This window comes from Mustela nigripes, chromosome 7, assembly GCF_022355385.1.
Source record: "Mustela nigripes isolate SB6536 chromosome 7, MUSNIG.SB6536, whole genome shotgun sequence".
Taxonomy (NCBI): Eukaryota; Metazoa; Chordata; class Mammalia; order Carnivora; family Mustelidae; genus Mustela; species Mustela nigripes.
The window spans coordinates 115965121-115989814 of NC_081563.1; the positions used below are offsets into that span (position 1 = coordinate 115965121).

Below are 24694 nucleotides of genomic sequence, written 5' to 3' on the forward strand. Positions count from 1 at the left end.
GCTCAGTTGGTTAAGCCTCTGCCTTCTGCTCAGGTCATGATCTCAGGGTCCTGGGATGGAGCCCTGTGTCAGGCTCTCTGCTCAGCAGGGAGCCTGCTCCCCTCCCCCCCCCCCACCCCCGCCTCCCTGTGATCTCTCTTTCTCTTTCCAATAAATAAAAAAAAACTTTTAAAAAAAAAAAAAAAAAATAAACCTATTTAACCAAAAAACATTTGTTTAAAAAGTTTTTAAAATCCCCCCCCCCCCCAAAAAAAATTGAAACCAGCTAAATGTTCTGTAAAATCCTATGTAAATTGCAGTACATCAGTTCAGTTGGATATGACATGGTCATGAAATATCAAGGCACAATTTGAAGGTATAGTTCTTCATATTCCTCCTGACAAATAGAGCAAGAAATCTTGAACAGTATATAGAAAACAAAAAATAATGAAGACTCTGAAAGGTAACAGATGCGCTAGTGACCTTGTGACCCAAGGTAGTACTTAGCAGTGAGTTCTCTAAGTTCCCCGTTTTCATCATACATCCACAACTGTGGTCTGTAAAAGCTAGTAACCCAGAAACGCTTAAGAGCACAAACTATACAACAATAACGAAAACCCTTTTTCCTGCCAGAGGATCAAGAAAGAAGCAATCAGATAAGATAAAAATCTTACAGACAATATGTGCATTATGGCAGCTAATACCTTAGGAAGAACTGCAGTAATGGATATAGCCTTCCCTTTCCCATCAGAGGCCCATTGGGGAACCCAAACTCCTACCCCTTGCCAGCAATAATGTATCTTTCTTCACCTCTCCAAATCAATAGAGGCTGAGTGGGGAACCTGGGATTATACCCTAAAAAGGATTCTCCTTTTTCCAGTGGTGCAAGTATCAGAGGAGGATTCCAAGACAGAAGTCAGAGATAAGATGCAGAGTCTTATAACATAGAACCCAAAATGTTCAGGATACAGTAGAAAATGACTTACCATACAAAGTACCAAGACCATCTCAACTGGAATAAAACAACAACAACAAAGAAAAACAGCCAATCCACAGATATCAACTAAGCTGACACAGATGTTTGCACAGCATCATAAAATGCTCCAGTGAGAATTATGAACACAAATGAAAAAATACAAAGACTCTGCAGATTAAAAAATAAAAAGACAGAAAAAAGTAAGTGGAAATTTTAGAACAAAAATAAGATAAATTAAAAACAGCAGTGGACTCAACAGTAAAATGGAGAGGAAAAACAATGGAAAATAATTAATATTCTATGCAGTAGAGTGAAAAGAGCTTAAAATAAAATGAACACAACCTCAGGGACCTAAAAGAATAAAACAAGATCTGAGTCACAGTAGGACAGAAGAAAGTAGAGGGCTGAAATAATGACTGAATTTGCTGGAATTTGACAAAAACCTAAATCTATAGATTGAAAAAAGCAACACAAATCTCAAATAAGATCCCCCCCCTCCCCAAGGACAAAATCTTGAAAGCAGCAAGAAGGAAACTCTTAACCTATAAAAGAAAAGTTCTAGTGACAGTGGCATTTTTCAAATGCTGAAAGAAAAGAACTGTCAACGCACAATTACTAATACATCAAAAATACACTTCTGGAGTGATCAAAATATTCTTAGTTGAAGTGAAACTAAGAGAAATTGTGTCTAAGCAGACCTCCCCTAAAAGAGTGGCTTAAAGAAGATCCTGAAGTAGAAAGAAAATGAGAAAAGAAGCGATCTTTTTTTTTTTTTTTTTTTTTTAAGTTTTTCAAATTTTTGAGAGAGCACAAGTAAGGGGAGTGGCAGGCAGAGGCAGAGGGAGAAGCAGGCTCAGTGCTGAGCAAGGAGTCCAATGTGGGACTCGAATGCAGGACCCTGGGATTATGACCTGAGGAGAGGGCAGCAGCTTAACTGACCGAGCCACCCAGGCTCCCAAAAAGAAGCAATCTTGAAATATCACAGTAGATGAAGGATAAGTGGAAAGAGCAAAAACAAAAGTCAGTACGGTAGATTTTCCTTCTTGAGTTTGCTGAACTGTGGTGGTTGAAGCAAATTTACGACATTGTCTGTGATGTGGGCTGTGTGTGTGTGTGTGTGTGTGTGTGTAAAGGAAATATTTAAGACAATTATATTCTAAACCAGACAGCATAAAGGCAGACCAGGTTTCTACACTTCCGTATCTTTTTAAGTAATTATTTATTTATTTGAGAGAAAGTGAGAGCATAAGCAGGGGAGCAGGAGGAGTAGCAGAGGGAGAGGGAGAAGCAGACTACCTGCTAAGCAGAGAGCCGGATGCCGAGCTCACAACCTGAGCCGAAGGCGGACACTTAGCCAGTTGAGCCACTCAGGCGCCTCTCCACTTCGTATCTTGACTGCCATGGTGATTACATGGAATACACAATGTACACTAAAGTGACAGAGAATTATATACACATTCCACCAGTGTTTTTCCCTCAGTGATAATCCATTTCAGGTACAGAAAATGTAACCAGTGGGGAACCTCTCTATTGTTTTTACAACTTCCTGTGGTGGTATTTATCTCAGAATTTTAAAAGATAAATGTTACTTAGTGGCCTATGTATACCCGTTGTCTTCTAAGACCACCTTAGGTCTTGCCCTTGTGATCCAGAGACCAGATTCCCTGACATTTTACATTCTTTGCTCTGTGAGAAGCATCTTTTCCAGGGCTACATTTTCACTTCTTAGGGTGGACACTTCTTGTTCCCCTATGTCTGATTCAGGCATGTCTTCTCTGTGTGCCAGTAGTCTCCTGCTCACATATGTATCAATGAATCTGTAATGAATAGCTTGCTTGTCTGTTTTCCTGCTACACCAGGAGTTTAAAAAAAAAAAACCATGCTGGGATGCCTGGATGACTCAGTTGGTTAAGCATCAGCCTTTGACTCAGGTCATGATCCCAAGGTCCTGGGATTGAGTCCTCCACTGGGCACCTTGCTCAGTCCCTCTCCCTCTACCTGCCACTCTGCCTACTTGTGCTCTCTTTCTCTGTCAAACAAAATTTAAAAAAAACAAAAAACCATGCTCTTATAAATGACTGAAGGCGAGGGAAAGATAATGGAACAGTGGCTTACCATTCTTCGTAGAGGATTGTCCTGCATCTACTGTATATATAGTCCTGAGTCTGTTTCTGTGGCCTTAGTCACTGTTCATCTCACCACACAGCTCATTCTTTCCCTTTCCCATCCACAAGAAATTTTAAAAATCAGTCATACAATCTTTTTCATATATTTACTCTATTTGTGTCTACTTTTAGTGGCCTGATTGCACTCAATGCAGTAGGAAAAGAATGTTCTTTTTATATCTGATTAGCCATACCTTTGGTTGCATTGTAGAAATGTCATGTACTTAAAACAAAATGAGTTAAATTCTAAAAGAATCTTGGTGTGTGGCAGGCACCTGAGTGGCTCAGTCTGTTAAGCTTCCGACCCTTTGTGCTCAGGTCATGATGTCAGGGTTGCGAAATCCATCTGCACGGTGCTCTGCATTCAGTGGGGAGTCTGCTTCCCCTCTCCCTCTGCCCCACTGCCCCCCAGCTCACACACTCTTTCTCTCTCTCTCATAAATAAGTCTTCTAAAAAATAAATTCTCTTAGTGTCGAATGACGTACACTTCAAATATTTTCATTTAGCATGGTTAAATTGATATACTTTCTCCCTAAAAGGAAATATTTTTATTTTTTACTGAATATTAATATGATATATTTGGGTAATCCAACATAATTTCATATCCAGAAATAATTGCTGTTATAATTTTCTTTCCAGGCACTTTAAAGCCCATATAGGGGCGCCTGGGTGGCACAGTCAGTTGCGTATCTGCCTTCAGCAAGGTCATGATCCTAGGGTCCTGGGATCGAGCCCCACGTTGGGCTCCCTGCTCAGTGGGGAGCCTGCATCTCCCTCTCCCTCTCCCTGCCACTCCTCCTGCTTGTACTCTGTCTTGTCAAATAAAATTAAAGAGTCTTTTAAAAAAAAACCAACAACATATAAATGTGTGTGTGTTATTTTCATAAATGGCTTATAGAAAAGCATATTGTTCTTTTTCTGGTTTTTCATTTAACAGTATGTTATGGACGCCTTTCCTTATTAATGCATACAAATCTGTCCCCCCTTCCTTAATGTACTGATACATGACTGTACCATAATTTTTTTTTGTAAGATTGATTTATTTTAAAAGGAGAGTCTTAAGCAGACTTCATGCCAAGTGCAACACATGGCTTGATGCCATGACTCCCAAGATCATGACCCAGCCGAAACCAAGAGTCAGATGCTTAACTGACTATACCACCCAGGCACTCCTCTACCATAATTTTTAAATGCAGTTTACTGGTAGTCGACCTATATGCTTTCTACTTCTTATTGTTAAGAAGCAGTATTGTAGGGCTCCTGGGTAGCTCAGTGGGTTAAAGCCTCTGCTTTCAGCTCAGGTCATGGTCCCAGGGTCCTGGGATCGAGTCCACATCGGGCTCTCTGCTTTGCGGGGAGCCTGCTTCTCTCTCTCTGCCTGCCTCTCTGCCTACTTGTGATGTCTCTCTCTCTCTCTCTCTCAAATAAATAAAATCTTAAAAAAAAAAAAAAAAGGCAGTATTGTACTGATAAATAATTTATGTTGTTCTTACTGCATCTTTGAACTTTCGATAATTTTAATAAATCCCTAGAGGGTGCCTGGGTGGCTCAGTGGGTTAAAGCCGCTGCCTTCGGCTCAGGTCATGATCTCAAGGTCCTGGGATCGAGCCCCACATTGTGCTTTGCTCAACAGGGAGCCTGCTTCCCCTCTCTTTCTGCCTGCCTCTCTGCCTACTTGTGACCTCTCGCTGTCAAATAAATAAATAAAAGTCTTAAAAAGATAAATAAGTCCCTAGAGTTGCTTGTTGTTTTTTCGGGGAAGCAAGAATTCAGATTAATGCTCAGGTGTTTTGTTTTGTTTTGTTTTTGTTCTTTTTTTTTTTTTTTAACATAGGGTTTTTTGTTTTTTTTTTTTTAAAGAATTTATTTATTCATTTGACAGAGATCACAAGCAGGCAGAGAGGCAGGCAGAGAGAGAGAGAGGGAGAAACAAGCTCCCTGCTAAGCAGAGAGCCCGATGCGGGGCTCGATCACAGGACCATGGGATCATGACCTGAGCTGAAGGCAGAGGCTTTAACCCACTGCGCACCCAGGTGCCCCAATGCTCAGTTTTCTTTTTAACTTGTTATTATACTGTATTTTAAGGAATTCAGATTAAAATATTTAGTGAACTTCGATAAAAGTATTTTTATTCATACATTCCCCGTAGCAAAGGAGCTGAGAATCTTTTTCTTTCTTTCTTTCTTTTTTCTTTTTTTTTTTTAATTTTATTTATTTATTTATTTATTTGACACAGAGAGAGGCAGGAAGAGAGGGAACACAAGCAGGGGAAGCTGGGGAGGGGGAGGCAGGCTTCCCACTGAGCAGGGAGCCAACATGGGGGCCCATCCCAGGACCCTGGGATCATGACCTGAGTCAAAGGCAGATGCCCAACGACTGAGTCACCCAGGTGCCCCTGAGAATCTTATTTAAAGCTAGGCTTTTGTTGGGGTGCAGGGGTGGTTTAGTTAAGTGTCCGGCTCTTGATCTCTGCATTTAAGTCTTGATCTCCATGTTGTGAGTTCAGCCGCCACACTGGGCATGGACCCTACTTAAAAAAAAACTACACTTTTGAAAAAATACAAGGGAAGTGCTAATGACTTTACTGGAAACTAAAATCTTCCCAGTATGGAGTTTGTCTGTTTTGGGGTACTCTAATATGCAAGCAGATCGTTTGAAGGTAGAAGGTACCTATTGTTTCTTTGTTTGGTTCTTTTAAACTTCTATTTAGGGAATTTAGGAAACTGATGCTAGCAGGAGGGCAGAACCAATGAAGAAGTGAACTTCATAAGAAGTTGATACCCTAGACTCATTCAGGATTGTTCGATCTGGGATCTTTGTAGGGTTAGTTTTTTGGACCTGAAGTAACTTGCCCTGAACTCCTTAATACAAGGGACCTGAGTGCCTCTCTTCATGTAGGAATAGAGAGGAAGGGAATAGCCTATTCTGCCCCCTGGGCTGCTGCTGAATGCAGAAGAGAATTTAGTTTTGGGTTACTGGAGAAAAGAAAATTAATGAGACCAGATTTCTTCATAAAGGAGACAGAATTTGATTAACCTTTGGGAAGGATCTGAGTTTACAGTAGTGTTCTTGGAATAACCCATTTCCTTGATTTAAAATGGTTTAGCATAATTAGATTTATACTGGTGGGACAGTATCCAGTTTTACAAGTTGACAGTGTGATTTATCTTTTCAGAATTCAACAGTAACAATTGAAGAATTCCATTGCAAGCTCCAAGAGGCGACAAACTTTCCTCTTCGTCCTTTTGTGATTCCATTCCTCAAGGTAATTGTTAACAAGATAATTACTGAATGTAATTTATGTTTAGCTTTTCCTCAAAATCTGCTGCTGATCCCTGTTCTGTGATCCCAGGGTGGCTTACTGTATTTTCATATCTTTATTTTATTTCAGTCTGCTGGAGAAATGTGAGTGGTCCATAGATAGTAAGCCTTACTTAAATGTGGTGAGATGAGAATTGCAAAAGCCTTTAGCTTTTCATGGTCCTTATGTGGCCACTGCTGGTAACACAGGAATAGGTGGGGGTAGTAAATGATTGGGCTGGAGGTGAGTGTGGGGATGCTGTGGAAACTGGGCTCTTAGCAGGGAAAATAACTGGACACTAAATCTTCTGTTCGTGGCCAGAGGTTGAAGCGTGTGTATTTTCTGAGAGGAGGCTATCAGACAAAGGAGAGGACTTAGAATTCCCACTCGACCTGAGGACAGAAAGTGTGTGGGAAGGCAGTGTTGCTGTCTCCCCAACAGCAGTTAGACTAGCTTCTGATCACATCCTCTGAAATTTGTGTTCCCTAGAACATAAGTTTTGGGAGACATTGTTCAGACTTGTTACATCTCTCTGACAAATAAGGCAGTATTAAATTTATATCTAGGGGCACCTGGGTGGCTCAGTGGGTTAAAGCCTCTGCCTTCAGCTCAGGTCATGATCCCACGGTCCCAGGATCAAGTCCCACATTGGGCGCTCTGCTCGGCGGGGAGCCTGCTTCCCTTCTCTCTCTCCACCTACTTGTGATCTCGATCTGTCAAATAAATAAAATCTTTAAAAAGGAAAATTTTAAAAATCTGTTTATTTTGGGGGCGCCTGGGTGGCTCAGTGGGTTAAGCCGCTGCCTTCGGCTCAGGTCATGATCTCAGGCTCCTGGGATCGAGTCCCGCATCGGGCTCTCTGCTCAGCAGGGAGCCTGCTTCCTCCTCTCTCTCTGCCTGCCTCTCTGCCTACTTGTAATCTCTCTCTGTCAAACAAATAAATAAAATCTTTTTTTAAAAAAATCTGTTTATTTTTAATGTTTGTTTATTTATTAGAGAAAGCAGCAGAGGGGTCAAGCAGGGGGTAGGGGTGGCTGCAGAAGGGAAAGGGAGAAGCAGACTCCCTGTTGAGCAGGGAGCCCATTGCAGGGCTCAGTCCTAGGACTCTGAGATCATGACCTGAACTGAACCAGCTGAGCCACCCAGGTTCCCTCCAGGTCAGGATTATTAATATGAATGGGCAAACAGAAGTAAAACTGGCTTCTATAGAGTGGGCAGAGGAAGTCAGTTTAATCTCTACTGGACATAATATGCATATCCATAGATAACAAGTATTTTGCACTCCTATCAATAATTTACCAAGATACAAAGTAACTAAAAGGCAGTGAAAGACAAGAGTCAGATACCAGTGTGCTCTAGACCAAGCATAGTTTGGAAACCTGTGACCCAAATCCAGCTCACTGCATATAGCTCCGGAGAGGAGAATGTTTTTAAATTCTATGCCCAAGGTAGAACTTAAACTCACCATCCTGAGATCAAGATCAGATGGTCTCCTGACTGAGCCAGCCACGTACCCTAAGAAGAATAGTTTTATTAGGGCACCTGGGTGGTTCAGTGGGTTAAGCCTCTGTCTTCACGGCTCAGGTCATGATCTCAGGGTCCTGGGATTGAACTCTGCATTGGGCTTTCTGCCCAGTGGGTAGCCTGCTTCCCCCTCTCTTTCTGCCTGACCTTCTGCCTACTTGTGGTCTTTGTCTTTCTGTCAAATAAATAAATAAAATCTTTAAAAGAGAATAGTTTTAATGAATGAACACTTATAATCAGTTTGTGATAGGGAACACAACTCTGAGCCCCAATTAACGTAAATGTTTTATCTTCAACCCCCCAACAAAATGAATTCCATTCTTTTTAGTAGCAGTAGACTAATGTTACAAAAATTACATTCTGTGGTTTATGTTGTTCAGCTTTTGTCAATACAGTGTAGACATTTTGTTTTCTCTCTTATATATGAGTTAACCACATAATATCTTCAGTTTTGCGTCTTGACTCAACACCTAAAACATCTGGCCATAAAATATACCCCTTTTACCTGCTTTTACCTTCACTTCCTAAAAAAATATAATAGCGTAGGGGCACCTGGCTGGTTCCGTTGGGGGAGCATGCAGCTCTGGTGGGTTCAAGCCCCATGTTTTGGGTGTAGAGATTACTTAAAAATAAAATCTTTTAAAAATACATAACAGTGGGGCGCTTGGGAGGGAGGTTCATTCAGTTAAGCATCTGCCCTTTGGATCAGGTCGTGATCTTGGGCCGGGGTTGAGCCCTTCGTTGGGCTCCCTGCTCAGCAGGGAGTCTGCTTCTCCTTCTCCTTCCTACCCTCTACCCTACTCATGCACACTCTCTCAAATCAAAAAATCTTAAAGAAAAACTGTGTGTGTGTGTGTGTGTGTGTGTGTGTGTGTACATATGCATCAAAAAGATATGTCGTGTTACTAAAGTATGATAGTTTCTTAAGTCTTTTTTTTTAAGTATTGTAAAATTATTATTTTATAAATATTTTATTTATTTGCCAGAGAGTAAGAGTACAAGCAAGGGGAGCTGCAGGCAGAGGGAGAAGCAGGCTCCCTGCTGAGCAAAGATCTCAACGTTCCCAGGACCCTGGGATCTTGACCCGAGCTGAAGGCAGACGCTCAACCAACTAAACCACCTAGGCATCCCTAAATCTTTCAAAATTAGATGAGGGGTGCCTGGGTGGCTCAGTCAATTGAATGACTCTTGATTTCAGCTCAGGTTTTGATGTTGGGGTCCTGAGATCAAGCCCTAACCCAATATAGGGCTTGATCCTTGATCCTTGATCCTTGATCTTCCTTTGTTTCTCCCCCTGCTTGCACACTGTCTCTCTCTCACCAAAAAAAAGAAAGAAAGAAGGAAAGAAAGAAAGAACGATTTAAAATTAGAGTGTAGCAAATAAACAGGAAATTCGTAGGTGTCAGGTGCCCAGGCATTGTGTGCCTCTGTTCTTTTTTTTTTTTTTTTTAAGATTTTATTTATTTATTTGACAGAGAGAGATCACAAGTAGACAGAGAGGCAGGCAGAGAGAGGGAGAGAGAGAGAGGCAAGCAGGCTCCCTGCTGAGCAGAGAGCCCGATGCGGGACTGGATCCCAGGATGCTGAGATCACGACCTGAGCTGAAGGCAGCGGCTTAACCCACTGAGCCACCCAGGCGCCCCGTGTGCCTCTGTTCTGATAGGATTGAAGCCTTGCCTCTCAGAGCAGTCTGTAGTGCCGCCCTAAAACAGCTGTGCTCGTTCTGTCTGGTGTCTTTGCTCTATGTCAGAGCTAATAGACAATTATCCCCCTTAAGACTATAGAACCAAGAAAGATTTGTGAAATTTTTGTTAATAGGAAATAATTAGGGGCGCCTGGGTGTCTCAGTGGATTAAGTCTTTGCCTTTGCCTTCCACTCATGATCTCAGGTTATGATCTCAGGGTCCTAGTATTGAGCCCTGCATCAGGCTCTCTGCTCAGCAGGGAGCCTGCTTCCCTCTCTGCCTACTTATGATCTCTCTCTCTCTGTCAAAAAAAATAAAAATCTTTAAAAAAAGGATTTAACATTTTAAAAAATTAATCAAAGGGCACATGTCACCGATACAAAGATCTGAAATGGTGTTGTGTTTTTTTTTTTTAATTTTATTTTTATTATTTTCTTTTTATATAGTTGCTACAAGATTGAGGTTATAGAACAGACTTAAAAATAAGTGTTTTATATTGTCAAATTCCCTATTCTTAACTCTTATTTTGGAAAACAGCATGAGGTAGGTTGTTATGGCAGCTCTTTGGCTAACATTTGGATTTTGTCAATTTATTTCTGCTTTAAAACAGTGACTAATTATGTTGCCTGCTAAATTAACCCTTGGTGAAGGAGTGACTGCTTGCATCTATTAAAATTCTCCTTTTATTTGTTCATCTGTTCCTTGAGATGAAGACTTCTATTATGGGCTCAGTCTGAATTATTATTAAATTTGGGAAGAAAATTATAATAATAATATATAGTAATATAATTTTCTTTTAATAAAAGGAATATAGGAAAAGTACATTTTACATATGAAGGACTTAGAGTGAAGTTTATAGATGTATAGGGTTTTTTACATGATTTGTCCCCATTAAAGCTTTTCTAAGTTTGAGAAGAAAGTATAATCAGTATATAGTTAATTATTCTTTTACAAAATAAGAAAGCCTGTCCACCTAGGGTGCCACACTAAGAAACAGATTTTGCCCGTGGGTCACCTGTGCATACTCAGGGTCTCGTCTGGTGCTCATTGCCTCCATTTCCATCACTCCCAATACTTCCTTTAAAACCCCATTTCCTACCATGCCAGAGTAATTACTGCTTCCAGAGTTCCCTGATCGCCGTCATAGAGAACATGAAAGGAAGGTTGGCCGGTGCTATCAGTGTTGGGTTGGACTTTGAAAGAGAGAGACCAGGACTTAGTGATAGAGGAAAGAGAGAATTCCTCCTACCCCTGTGTAGATAGTACTAATTCTCTAGCTGACCTCTTCAGAAATACATATTTAAACTTTTTTTTTTCTTTTAAGTTGGTTCCACATCCAACATCAGTCTTGAACTCTTGACCCTGAGATCAGGAGTTGCATGCTCTGCCAACCGAGTCAGCCCGTTGCCCCCCAGATACATAAATTTTTAACTTACTCTGTTCAACAAACCTTCATTGAGCTTTGATTCTGTACTAGGTCACAAAGGTAAACAAAGCCCCGTTGTCCCCTTTAGGGGCTTTACATCTTGTGGGGGAAAAAGACAAGTTAACCAATAGTTCAAGTTCAGTATTAGAGATGTCACTTTACTCATAGGTATATAAAAATCACGCTGTCAAGGAGAGAAGAAGGGGTTTTGTCTTGTTTTATCTTATTTGTTAAAGCCTTTTCAGGTGCTGAGCCCTGTGGTGTAGGGCCCAACACCTGGAAAACTGCCTTCCAGCCCCTGCCTCTTCTTTTCAAGGCCAATCTGCCCCTGCTGCAGCGGGAACTGCTGCACTGCGCCCGAGCCGCCAAGCAGACCCCATCCCAGTACCTGGCTCAGCATGAACACCTTCTGCTCAACACAAGTATTGCGTCGCCTGCTGATTCTTCTGAGCTGCTCATGGAAGTGCATGGAAACGGAAAGAGGCCCAGTCCAGAAAGGTGAGCAGAGAAGTGCTTTGTTGTCCTTGCTTTTCTAGAATTACCTTGAGCTTCCCCTTTGCTTGCAAAAGAAAGAGAATTTGATTACTGCCATTATATGTAGGTATGGATGCAGAATTTCTAGGGTTAGTTTTGCTTTGTCCCAACGTCTGATCGCAGAGTGTTTCTCAGATCTGTAGGTGTAGCTTCTAGACACAAGTATTTTTCAAAAACTTCAGATGACTATGTACACCTTGGCTGCGAGACTCCACTCTAAGGCATTCTATGGGTCCACTGCTCCAGAACCATAAGAAATACAGTCTGGGTCCCCCAAGGGGGCTCAGTCAGTTGAGCAGATGCCTTCAGCTTAGATCATGATCCCAGGGTCCTGGGATCCATCCCCACCTCAGGCTTCTTGCCCAGCAGGGAGCCTGCTTCTCCCTCTCCCTCTGCCTGCTGCTCCTGCTGCTCCTTCTCTCTCTCTCGCTATCTCTCTCTGTCAAATGAATAAATAAAATCTTTAAGAAAAAAAAGAGCAAGGCATTTTTTTTCTGATGTGTGAAATCTAATAATAAAGTATAACAATTAATAATTGATGCTTGCTAATGAATCCCCTTTATTTTGATGATTGAAATTGTATTAATTTATTCTGGAAATTCCACTATGAATGTCTGAAAGTGTTATTTAAGGAAGTAATATTTTAACACAGTGGAAAATGTAATGCATTGTGAAAATTGAAGGAAAATGACTGGAAACTGTACTGATTCCCAAGTGTATTACGCGAACCATTTTCCTCCCCTGTGAAGAATTGTTTCTTTCCAAAAAATGGATGTCCAGAGCAGCAAATTTGACCTCGAAATGTTTCTGAACATAGTTGAGCTCATAATCCTCTGTATCCTGCCACATAAGAAAATGCTATAATCTTTCCTTTGCTTCATGAGGTTGAGGTGTTTCTGCCTGATAACCTCTCTTTTCATGCTGGAATAAATCACAGTTTATCTGCCTGGACCCTGGAGAAATTTCCATTCATGCCTTATGTCACACCTTTCTTTATTATCTTCCTGTTTGTGAAAGTGCACAGGACTATACATAACACAAAACGGTGCTTAAGACATTTTTGCATGAACAGTTGTTGATGGGCTCAGATACTTTCGGTTCTTTACAGGAGGGAAGAGAACAGTTTTGAAAGAGACACAATTCCTCCCGAGCCTCCCGCCAAGAGAGTGTGCACCATTAGCCCTGCTCCCCGGCACAGTCCTGCCCTCCCTGTGCCCCTCATGAATCCTGGGGGCCAGTTCCATCCTACTCCTCCACCTCTCCAGCACTATACCTTAGAAGATATTGCAACTTCACACCTGTATCGTGAGCCCAACAAGATGCTAGAACACCGCGAAGTTCGTGAGAGACACCACAGTCTTAGTAAGTGACTTGAGCAGTGTGGTAATGCTTTAAATTCATGTTGAATCTTTGGGTTTCTGTCCTCCTCACAGTTATAAAGCAAAATGATACAATCGTTGCTTTTTTCCACTGAAAAGATAAAACAGTATTGTACATAAAAAAGAAATATTAGAGTTGTTGTGACCTTGTTGCTATTATCCTTAACGGTAGACCTGGGATTAAATGCATTTTAGGAAATACATAATGAAATATTTAAGAATGAAAAGGTATCATTTATTCTCAGGGTGCAAAAAACTAGAGAATGTTGAAACAAATGAGCTAAAATATTAGGGTTTTGGAAATCTGGATGAAGGATATATGAGAATTTGTTATACTGTTTTTGCAATTTGTAAATCTGGATTTATTTCAGAGTAAAGTGTTCTTAAAATTAAACAAAGATACAAAATGTGTGGTCTTGAAAGTGAGAGTGCATGGATGGTTAGGTCAGGAGGTGAGCCATATCTCAATTTAAATCTTGGGTCTGCATCCTGGTTGGCTGTGTGATCTTATGCAAGTTGTGTAGGTTCTCTGAACCTCGGGTTATTAGTTTCTAAAATAGAGATGATACTGCTGCTTGTGCTGGGTCATTGTTACATTTGGAAAGCCTGGCATATGCATTCTCAGCAACCATTAAATTTAGGAAGAAGCAAAAAACAAACATTACCCAAGATCAGTTTTGAACAAAGCTTACTGTCATGTCCTCATATAAGTTTACTATAGAAGGTTTCCTTGTAGTAACTGCTGAACAGGTGTCAGAGCAGAGAACCAAAGGGCTACTAACTTCTAGAGTTTTCCCTGCATTTCATTTGTGGGGTACCCCATGGAGTAAAAAAATTGCAGCACATTTGCTTGTTCCCATTTGGACTTAGGCTCAGCTCAGCTCGCTAGCACCTTTCAGAGGCATGTATCCTCTGTATCATATCGTAGTAGGACTCTGGCTTCATGCAGTGGTAGCTGAATGGCGAGGGCCATGACCATAGTCTCAGCTGCCAGCATTTATAAGTATGGCTTAGATTGCAATATATGCCCATCATATGGACCTTATCTCGTGCAGTCCTCATAGTCCCATGCAGTTGTTAGCCCTTTTTTAGAGATGAGAGGTAAAGGAACTGTGGCCAAAATCTCATAGCTAGAGTGAGTGCTAGAGACAAGATTCTGACCCAGCTATCTGATGCCCAAAGCTTGGCAACATTGCTGATACGCTTTGGCGCCTCCCTTTGCAGCTGTTCTAGGTTGTCCAATCCCTTTTCTCCTATGTCCCTCTTTTTCTGTTAAAAACAGGGCTTGCTGTTGAATTCTTCTGTATTCATACATACTTTTTACCTAGTTTGATCCATTACTTTTTGAGAAAGAAATGTGCTGAAATCTAGCTGTAACTGCATTGTGGTCAGATTTTCCTTTAATTTCTAACAATTCTAGAAGAACTTTTTTTTTTTTTTTTTTTTTTTTTTTAATCTTGAAATGTTTTATGTGAAAGATCTTCAGTACTCTTTCTTCGTGATTTGTTTTAGGTTTACCCATTTGTCTTCTGGGCTGGTTACAGATTCCTTCACTTTCCTTAGTCCTCTTCAACTCATATGCCCTAGTTCTCAATTCTTACCAAGCCAATTACTCCCTCCCCTTTTTAAACAAATACATTGCAGCCCATTCCCTTTGCTCTCCTGAAATGAAAGTTAGAGATACTGTATCCTTAGACCCATGAGGATAATATATAAGAAATTATTAAAATATGTTAGTGCTTAGGCATGAGTTCACAAAAAGATAAAATAAGCAGGTGCTTACAGAGATACTGGATCACTATTAATAAGACTGGTAACAGCTGTGTTATACTAATGATTTTAAGACTTTGAGCAGTGATGTCATATGTGACAGGATTTTTCAAAATAGTGGACAGCTAGCTCTTAATTGAGTATACCCTTGATCCACACAGTCATTGCAATTCTTGCAAATTTCATTATAAATTAAAACCATACAAAAAATATTTTGTGGGAGGTGCCTGGCTGGCTTAGTCAGTAGAACATGCAGCTCTTAATCCTGAGGGTTGTGAATTCAAGCCCCGTGCTGAGCATAGAGCTTACTTAAAAATACACATATTTTTTGGTAATACAAAGTTGTTTCCAAGTGTTTGTACTGTACCCATTCTAATTATTTATTTGCATTGTGCTGCATCCTTGCTAACATTTAGTATTACCTGACAATTTAATTTTTTTCAGTGTATGGATATGGAATGCTATCTTAGTGACGATTTTATTTGCACTGTAACTGCTTATAACTTTGAATGTCTTCATGTGTTTATGGGCCATCTGTGCTTTTCTGTCTGGTTTACGTGTTTGTTTCTTTTGCCTGTTTTTCTTTTGGGCTGTTTGTCTTTCATAATTGATTGTCAGGTTTTTTATATATTCTAAATATAATTTTTTTGTTGTTAATGGTGGTTTTATGTCATTTTGTGGGTCCCACACACCACTGTAAATCATTGCCCTAGTAGTGTGCTCATAGTTGGTATGGATGTGTGTGTATTTACTTGGTAGAATTTTGTTTATTGAATTCTTCCCTCTATCATCAAATTTAATCTCTAATTTCTAACAGGTCTAAATGGAGGCTATCAAGATGAGTTGGTAGACCACCGTTTGACAGAAAGAGAATGGGCTGATGAATGGAAACATCTTGATCATGTACGACTCTTAACGGTGTATAATTTCCTATTAACATTTAATTCTTAATATTACCAATAATAATGGAGTATATAAACCTGAAGTGAACTTAACCAGAACCACAGTGTCTCTGCAGTAAAAAGTTGATTTATCAGGGTGCCTGGCTTGCTGAGTCAGTAGAGCATGCAACTCGATTTCAGGGTTGTGAGTTCAAGCCCCTCAAGTCCCATGTTGGGTGTAGAGCTTATTTAAAAAAAGAATAATAATAATAAAATAAAATAAATTTGATTTATCTGGTACTCCCCTAGCTAGAGAGCTAAGAGTAACTCCTAAACCTTTGTAGTGGGGTAATCACTTCAGGATATGACCAAGCAAAATCATAAAGGATAATGATTAAAAACAGGTTTGTGAGTTCAGGTCCCAGCATTGCCACTCCTACCCTTGCGTGATGGGCAAGTTGTTTTTACAGTCTTGCCTTAATTTTTATATCTTAAAAAAAGAATACTGTATTATTTAAATTCACAACAAGGACATCTGGATGGCCTAGCTGTTAAGCATCTGCTTTAGCTCGGGTCATGATCCCAGAGTTATGGGATTGAGCCCCATGTCGGTCTCTCTCTCCTGTGTCCCCTGCTTGTGTTCCCTCTCTCACTGTCCCTCTCTGTCAAATAAATATAATCAATAATAAATTCACAGCAGGATGGTTATAATATGTAAGGTGCTTATCACAGGATCTAGTATGTATACAAATAAATGGTGCTTCTCCAAAAACAGATGAGAAGGTGGTTTCCCCATAGTGTTGAAAGGACTATATTGTGGTGAAAGACTCTGGTTCCTTCAACTGGAAGAATCCAAAAAGTGTTACTTTGGTTTTTTTTCAAGATTTTTATTTATTTGACAGAGATAGACAGAAAGGAAACACAAGGTGTTTAAAAGCTGTTAAGGGGTGCAGGGGTGACTCAGTTAAGTGTCCCTCTCTTGATTTTGATTTTGGCTCTGGTCATGATATCAGGGTTGTGATACCGAGCCTCATGCTGGGGCTGTGCTGGGCATGGAGCCTGCTTAGGATCCCCCACACACACACACACTCCCCGATTAAATAAATAAGTAAAAAGAAGCTGTTAAGCATGGCTTTCATATGTAGGCTTGATATTGCTAAATCTGTAAGATACTGAAGCCTTCATTCTTTATAGATTACCAATCCTTAATTTTCAGTATTGGTTATTTGAAAGTCCTAATGTTCCTTCTACTTGATTTCCTCTCTGGCTTAGGCTCTGAATTGCATTATGGAAATGGTAGAGAAGACAAGGCGCTCCATGGCAGTTCTCCGGCGCTGTCAGGAATCTGATCGCGAAGAACTCAACTACTGGAAAAGACGATGTAATGAAAACACAGAGATGAGGAAGACAGGGAGCGAGTTGGTCTCCAGGCAGCACAGTCCTGGGAGCGCAGATTCTCTCAGCAATGGTAAGTGGGGAGAGTCTCACTTAAGACGGTAGGGAACGTGGGATGCCCAGGAAGCTCAGTGGTTAAGTGCCTGTCTTTGGCTCAGGTCATGATCCCAGGCTCCTGGGATCAAGTCCCACATTGGGCTCCTTGCTCAGTGGGGGGAGCCTACTTCTCCCTTGCCTGCTCTGTCTGCTGCTTCCCCTGCTTGTGCTCGCTTGCGCTCTCTGACAAATAAATAAAATCTTTATTAAAAAAAAAAAAAAAAAGACGGCAGGGAAGTCTTTGTATTTTCCTTTAAAGGAAGATGGTGCTACATTATAGAGTTAGAAAGGACCCAGGTGATGATGAAGAGTAAATAATAAAATATGTCAAGGATTCAGTACCTGGCATGTTCAAAAAATACTGTCTAACGCATGGATGATGAGAATATCTGTGATTTTGTTATTTTTAACTCTCCCTCTGTCTATGTGCTAAATGATGATCAAAAGAAAGGTAGTTAAAAGTCACCCTGGCTGATGACCTAGGTACTCTCATGTACATCACATTTATTTTCAGTGGTAACCCTGAAAATCTAAAAATGTTCTCCTCACCTCCTTTCCCTCCAACTCCCCATCCTAGAAAATACCATTTATTGACCTCTGTCTGGAGGCCTTTAGTTTGTTTTGTTTTTAAGATTCTATTTATTTGAGAGAGCCCAAGTACAGTGCGGGGAGAGACAGAGGGAGAGGGAGAAGCAGGCTCCCCACTGAGCAGAGAGCCTGGCCTAGGCCTCAATCCCAAGGACCCTGGGATCACGAACTGAGCCAAAGACAGTTACTTAACTGTCTGAGTCACCCCGGTGCCCCTGGAGGCCTTTATCAAAAGTTTTACTATACCAAGGTAGGTTGTCCTATCTTGCCTCTTCTCAGCCTGAAGCAGCAGAGATAAAGCTCTTCTCTTAATCCAGGGTACATGCAGGATGCCGCAGCTTTTTCCTCAAAAGTGCTCTATCACATTCATCTAATAACTGAAAACGTTGCACTCTCTAAAGACAGCTATATGAGGGGCCATCTATGATTAGACTTTTTTCCACCCACCCACTATAAGCTCCCTTTTTTCACAGGGAAGAATGAATCTCTTATTATGACAGATCTAGCATGTTCCACAGACAACAGCTGTTAGTCTAAAAAAAAATTTAAAAGACGAAGACTTTGATAACCCAAGGACCACACTCCCCAACCCTCCCACCAATCTTTTAAAAAAAAAAGAGAGAGAAACCCTCTCCATCTGAACCCTCAGAAATAGTCCCCATCACAACTTACAGAAGCATCTATAATTTACCATCCAAATCCAAACCTTGCCCCAGGCAGTCTGCTTGTGTTTAGGTGAGCAGCATAGAGTACAGGGTGAGCTGTGGTCCTGAGCTAGCTATTCTCTAGCCCCCATGGCAGGTCTTCCTGGGGGTTCTGTGTTACCCTCTGTTCATCTGTTTCAGTATCTTCATTAATAAATAGTATACATATTTTGTATTTATTTTTTTAAGATTTTATTTATTTATTTGACAGACCAAGATCACAAGTAGGCACAGAGGCAGGCAGAGAGAGAGGAAGAGAAGCAGGCTCCCTGCTGACCAAAGAGCCCGATTCAGGGCTTGATCCCAGGACCCTGAGATCATGACCTGAGCTGAAGGCAGAAGCCCAACCCACTGAGCCACCCAGGCGCCCCATATTTTGTATTTTTATGGTACTGTTTATTTCTCTTCTATCGTGTTCATTGCAGTATAGACAGAAGACATCATTCATGTCCTCAATAATCATGCAATTCAAAATGTGGACTAGAGCCATTCCAAAAACAGTTTGTTACTGGACCATGGTCCTACAAGGGGCCTGCCACAGCGTGTACTGGGTGCTGTTTACTTACTTTGGCAAGAGCCCTCTACCTTAAGCAGTGTGCTTAGAGACATGGTGGTTGTGCAGTCTGGCCTAAGTTCACTGTCTCTTTATGGGACTTTGTGGTTTGCAGAGTAGCATTTGGAACAGCACTGTTCTACACTTGGCAGTGTTCTTGGCATAGCACACAGACGTACCAGTGACTTCTAAATAATTAGATAATTCGTGGTTTGTGGGTGTTTTTAGCTTTTTTTGGTAATTCATGTTTTAAATGTTTGGGTTATGCAGAAACCACTTGTGGATTATTTAAGTGTTTAGTATTTAAGTATTTTGGTGATTCTCAGAGAAATGGACTAGAAACTGGATAGCATTACTACTTTCCCCATTTAAAATAATGAAATAAAGGTTCCCTCTATCTGAACATTGGTGATTTAGGATATTTTCAGGGTTAAATTTGGTTCAGACAACAAGGGATATATTTTGGAATTTTATTTAAGGTTGCATAAATAAGTAGGAAAAGCATAAGGAAACAGAAGAAAGTGATCATCATAGAGATCAAGAGAATGGTTTTCTCTGGGGGTTTGGGGTGGAGGCTGTGAGTGATGGAGAGTACAGAGTGAGCGCTCATTGTCTCTACCAGCTCTTCTGAGGACAGGATTGTAGGTCTGACTAGCATTTGAACAGCACTGTGGCTTAACTATTACTCATCTCTTGGGGATTTGGGGTTGCTGGAAGTGTCTGTCTTGACCAGAAGGTTTATGGATGTTCACTTTATAGTTTTTTCAGCAAACCGTGCATTAGTATTTTTAAGAACTTGTTAGTCATATAATCCAAATCAGATGAGTTTCAGAAACCATGAGCAGACAGTGAAGATAGTGTAGTTACTGAAAAAGTTAAAAAAAAAAAAAAATTATCCAGAACTGAAAGGCAGTATTCCAATTTGAACCAGTCTACGAATTAAAACAACACTGTGGAAGAAGCAAATATCAGTATCATGAAAGTTAGAAGACAACTCTGAAGGAAAGTCATTTTAACTTAGAATTCTGTGTTAGACTTGGGGCTCCTGGATGTTGGCAGTCAGTTGAACATCTGACTCGGTTCGGCTGGGCTGGGTCTCAGTCATGGTATCAAGCCCCACTGTGGGGCTCTGCACTGGGCATGGAATCTTGAGATTCTCCTTCTCCCTCTGCCACTCCTTCCCAGTTTCAAGGACACACTCTCTTTCTGTCTCTAAAATAACTCAATAGATCTTTTCAAAAATTCTGTACTAGACCAAAACCATTAAATGTTTGATTAACAAACTGCAGTTTTTCAAAAAATGTACTCCGTCATCAAAATGATGACTCAGTTTGTTAGGCGTCGGGTTCTTGGTTTAATCTCAGGTCATGATCTCATGGGCCCTGAGATTGAGCTTCATGTCAGGCTTTGTGCTCAATGGAGGGTCTGCTTGATGGTTCTCTCCCTCTGCCCCTCTTCCCACTCGTGTGCACTTGCTCTCTCTTTATAAATAAATGTTTTTTTAAAATGTACCTCTGTATTGCCCTTTCTCATGGTATCTACCACAGTTGAGTAGGATATGCCCTAAAGGAGGGAAGTAAATCAGAGTGAAAGACATGGAATTTATTAAACAGGACCCATCTTAAATCGGAAGGAGGGCTACCTGCCTGGCTCATTTGGTTAAGCAGCTGCCTCCAGCTGAGGTCATGATCTCAGGGTCCTGGGATGGAATCCCAAGTCTGGCTCCCTGCTCAGTGGTTAGTCTGCTTCTCCCTCTCCCTCTGTGATCTCTTGCTCTCTCTTTCAAATAAATAAAAAATCATTTAAAAAAAAAAGAGAGAGAGAGAACGGAAGGAAATCCCTAACCTGGTGAGGGAGGGTCGTAATCCCTCAGGGTTTAGCAAACCTAGAAAGCAAACCTTAGAAGGTTGGAATAGCCTGAAAACTTGCTGGAGATTTCAAGAACATGAAATTTTAAAATATTTATACAATAGAAAGAGAAGTTGAGGTTGAATGAGAAATAATTACATGAGAAATTTAGCACCTGACTAAACAAGGCAGTTATTAACCCTTAAAAAAAGGCTAGGCGCCTGGGTGGCTCAGTTGGTTGAGCGACTGCCTTCAGCTCAGGTCATCATCCGTGAGTCCCAGGATCGAGTCCCACATTGGGCTCCCAGCTCCATGGGGAGTCTCCTTCTTCCTCTGACCTTCTCCCTTCTCATGCGTGAACGTGCTCTCTCTCTCTCTCAAATACATAAAATCTAAAAAAAATAGAAATGGGATCAGGAAGATACAGAGATTCACAGAATCTGAAACACATGACTCAGCTGTGATAAGCATTTACATTCAGTACTGTGAATGTTGACTACTAGTGTAACACAATTTGAGTATCTCTTTCTGAGGGAATGGAAGGGGAAGAAATTGTGAATGCATCTGGGGTGACATGGGGGTGGCGGTTAAAAGAGAGTGAAATGGCTGGTCAGTCAGTAATGCCCACAGTGGAAAAATCAGGATGTAGCAATACCAGAAGAAAGTTTACCAGTGTTACAGTAGAGAATACATAAGATCGACAATGAGGTGGTCCTCCCAGTATGGTTTTGAAGACTTCACTTAAGAACCCTAGATTCTAGGGACGCCTGGGTGGCTCCGTTGGTTGGACGACTGCCTTCGGCTCAGGTCATGATCCTGGGGTCCCGGGATCGAGTCCCGCATCGGACTCCCAGCTCCACGGGGAGTCTGCTTCTGTCTCTGACCTTCTCCTCGTTCATGCTCTCTCTCACTGTCTCTCTCTCAAGTAAATAAATAAAATCTTAAAAAAAAAAAAAAAAAAAAAAAGAACCCTAGATTCTAAATCAGGCACTTTTCTTGAGTGGTTAGTCCTAGGTGCCCATTAGATTCCATGCTCTGGCCCCATGTCAGGATTCTGATTTAATTGAACTGAGATGGGACCTGGGCTTCCAGAGTTGAGACCATTGCTTTATATATCCCAAAATAGTCTCATGGGGTCATCATCATTTTTTAATTGAAATTACATGGCTCATTGTAGAAAATACAGAAACTTAGAAAAAAAATTATTAGCTCCTCATCTCACTCTGAAGAATTTTGAAATATATCTGAGAATCATGTTATAGCTTTGTATTATAGCTTTGTATTGTAAATGTAAGTTCATATTAAGCCTGTTCTCACATCATTAAAGATTTTACAAATATAATTTCAATAACTGTACAACATTCTACCTTGTAAATATAATTTCTTTATTCCATTTTTGCTGTTGAACATTATCTTTTTTTTTTTTTTTTTTTTTTTTGCTTGTTATATTTTTGTTCTTCAGCGAGTAAAGCAGTATTTAAAATCTTTATAGGTAACAATTTTTCAAACGTCTTGCATCTTTCCCTTAGGATATATATCCTTAGCTATACAATTAATAGGTTGTGAATATAATCATTTTTGTTCATTTGATCTTGGGTTTTGTTTTTTTGTTTTTTCCCCCATCCCACCTAGGTTTGTTTTGATGGATGAGATAGCTAATATTTATGGAATTAAATTAATCACTTCGTTTTATAGTTTGTTCCTTGACCTTGATCCCCATCTAGTGTACAACAAATACATCTGTATTGTATTCAAGACTGTGTGTTTGGGTATTAGCTATCTAACTTAAAATTTCCCAAGTTGTTTAAAGTTTCCTACCAACAAATAATGAGTACCCATCCTTTAGATACTGAAATGATGTAATTATCTGATACTCCATTTTGTTAAATACTTCAGTTTTCTTCATTGATCTTTCTATATTAGTTAATAAGTTTAGTAACAGTAGTTTATCTGGGCTCTTACTGTGTTCTAGCCAGTGTTAAACCTTTCACATGTGCTTTCAAAGCTGTTGAGTTACAAGAACTGCTATTACATTCTTTGATAGATGGCAAAACTGAGGCTTAAATAAATTAAAAATTTGGCCAAAAGTGGTCTCATTATTAGTAAACCAGGATTGTTAAGTATGGTGTTCCAGAACCAGCACACACTCTTTAAGCCATTAAGTTCTGCCACTTCCCAGTGCAATATCAAACTTTCAATTATTACGGCTTTAATATGTGTTTTAATATCTGGTCATGTTAGACACACTTTTTTTCCTTGGGTATTTTATTTTATTTTATTTTATTTTATTTTATTTTTTAAGATTTTATTTATTTATCAGAGAGAGAGATGGGGAGAGAGCGAGCATAGGCAGACAGAATGGCAGGCAGAGGCAGAGGGAGAAGCAGGCTCCCCGCTGAGCAAGGAGCCCGATGTGGGACTCGATCCCAGGACGCTGGGATCATGACCTGAGCCGAAGGCAGCTGCTTAACCAACTGAGCCACTCAGGCGTCCCCCTTGGGTATTTTAATTTGTTCTCTAAAATAAGATTATTTTAAATGGATTACAGTGTAAAAACGGCGAGCAATATGGAAACCTATAAATAGTGAAAATCCTGCTGTCACTGCACTTTTTCTTTCCTGCTCCCCTAGGTTCACTTATTAGCAAATTAGTCTATTCTTACAGAATTTTCTATACATATACTTAAAGAACATTTTCCCAATTTTTTATTTTGAAGATTATCAAGCACATAAAAATGTTAAAAGAGCACACATTTGTACTGTACCTAGATTCACCTTGTTTTTCACATTTTGCCCTATTGGCTTTATCCCATTATGGGTGGGTAGCTAGGTGGGTACACTCTCCCCCAAACCATTATGACAGTCATCTGTAAATGTTTCGTTCTATTTCTCCTAAGAACCAGAGCATTCTCCTATATAACCACTGTACCAATTCATAGCCCATTTCTAACCAGTTATTTGCATTATCTGTCTTGCCTTTGATTACTCTATTTTTCTTATTGAACCAGCTAAAAATCCTAATTTCTGTTCCTTTCTGGATTAAAGGTATAAAAACAGTTACTCTGGCTTCTGGAAGTACCATGAAAATGTCTCTAGTTTCCAGCTGTGTTCTGAGTAAGTGGAGAAATTCCTTTGGGGTCAAATGCCTCTTACCTTTTACATCTGTCAGTGAAATAAAATACTGGGGACTGCGCAGATGCAAAAGATACGACCAAGGCATATGATAACTGAAACGAAGTGGTTTTTTCTTGGTTGGTCAGACATGACTTCCCCCACATCCCCACAAGTAAACAAGTGTTTCTTCTATCATTTAATACCAATAGTAGCTTCTCTACATGCTCAAACCTTTTTTCTCACTGGTTTTCCTTACTTAAGATTCCACTGAAATTGATCCACTACCTTCTTTAGCTTCTGTCACATTGATTCTTCTGATTCTAGATTTTTCCCTATATTTATTTCATGAGTCTCATCCTTGAGTCTCTAGGTATTAGACAAATGTCTCCGTGAATCAGGAACCTCACCCTCATTAAAGAGAGCCCTTCTCTTTGCTTTTTATTGACAGTACTAGCGCTTCCTAGAGAGTCCAGTGTCACAGAAAGTATTAGTATTATCAGTATTTTAAACCTATGTGGTCCTTGGTTGGGTTGATGAAAATGTTCCGAGAACTAGATGGTTAGGATGGTTGTACAATATTATGTATGTACTAAATGTCAATGAGTTACACACTTTAAAATGGTAATTTTAGGGGTGCCTGGGTGGCTCAGTGGGTTAAGCCGCTGCCTTCGGCTCAGGTCATGATCTCAGGGTCCTGGGATCGAGTCCCGCATCGGGCGCTCTGCTCAGCGGGGAGCCTGCTTCCTTCTCTCTCTGCCTGCCTCTGCCTACTTGTG

The 24694-nt window shown here is 40.4% G+C and overlaps 1 protein-coding gene across 7 annotated transcripts in view; it reads left to right on the plus strand.

Annotated features, from left to right (window-relative positions):
- Positions 1-24694, plus strand: part of CBFA2T2 (CBFA2/RUNX1 partner transcriptional co-repressor 2) — a 156803-nt gene that overhangs the window by 117694 nt on the left and 14415 nt on the right. For 5 of the 7 annotated variants that reach the window (XM_059406802.1, XM_059406803.1, XM_059406804.1 and 2 more), the window contains 6 exons: positions 6297-6386; positions 11374-11555; positions 12700-12953; positions 15558-15643; positions 16894-17089; positions 23850-23918. In XM_059406802.1, coding sequence (XP_059262785.1) covers positions 6297-6386; positions 11374-11555; positions 12700-12953; positions 15558-15643; positions 16894-17089; positions 23850-23918 — 877 coding nt within the window. The remainder of the gene's footprint in view (positions 1-6296; positions 6387-11373; positions 11556-12699; positions 12954-15557; positions 15644-16893; positions 17090-23849; positions 23919-24694) is intronic. The other 2 variants (XM_059406807.1, XM_059406809.1) reach the window with 1 other exon arrangement.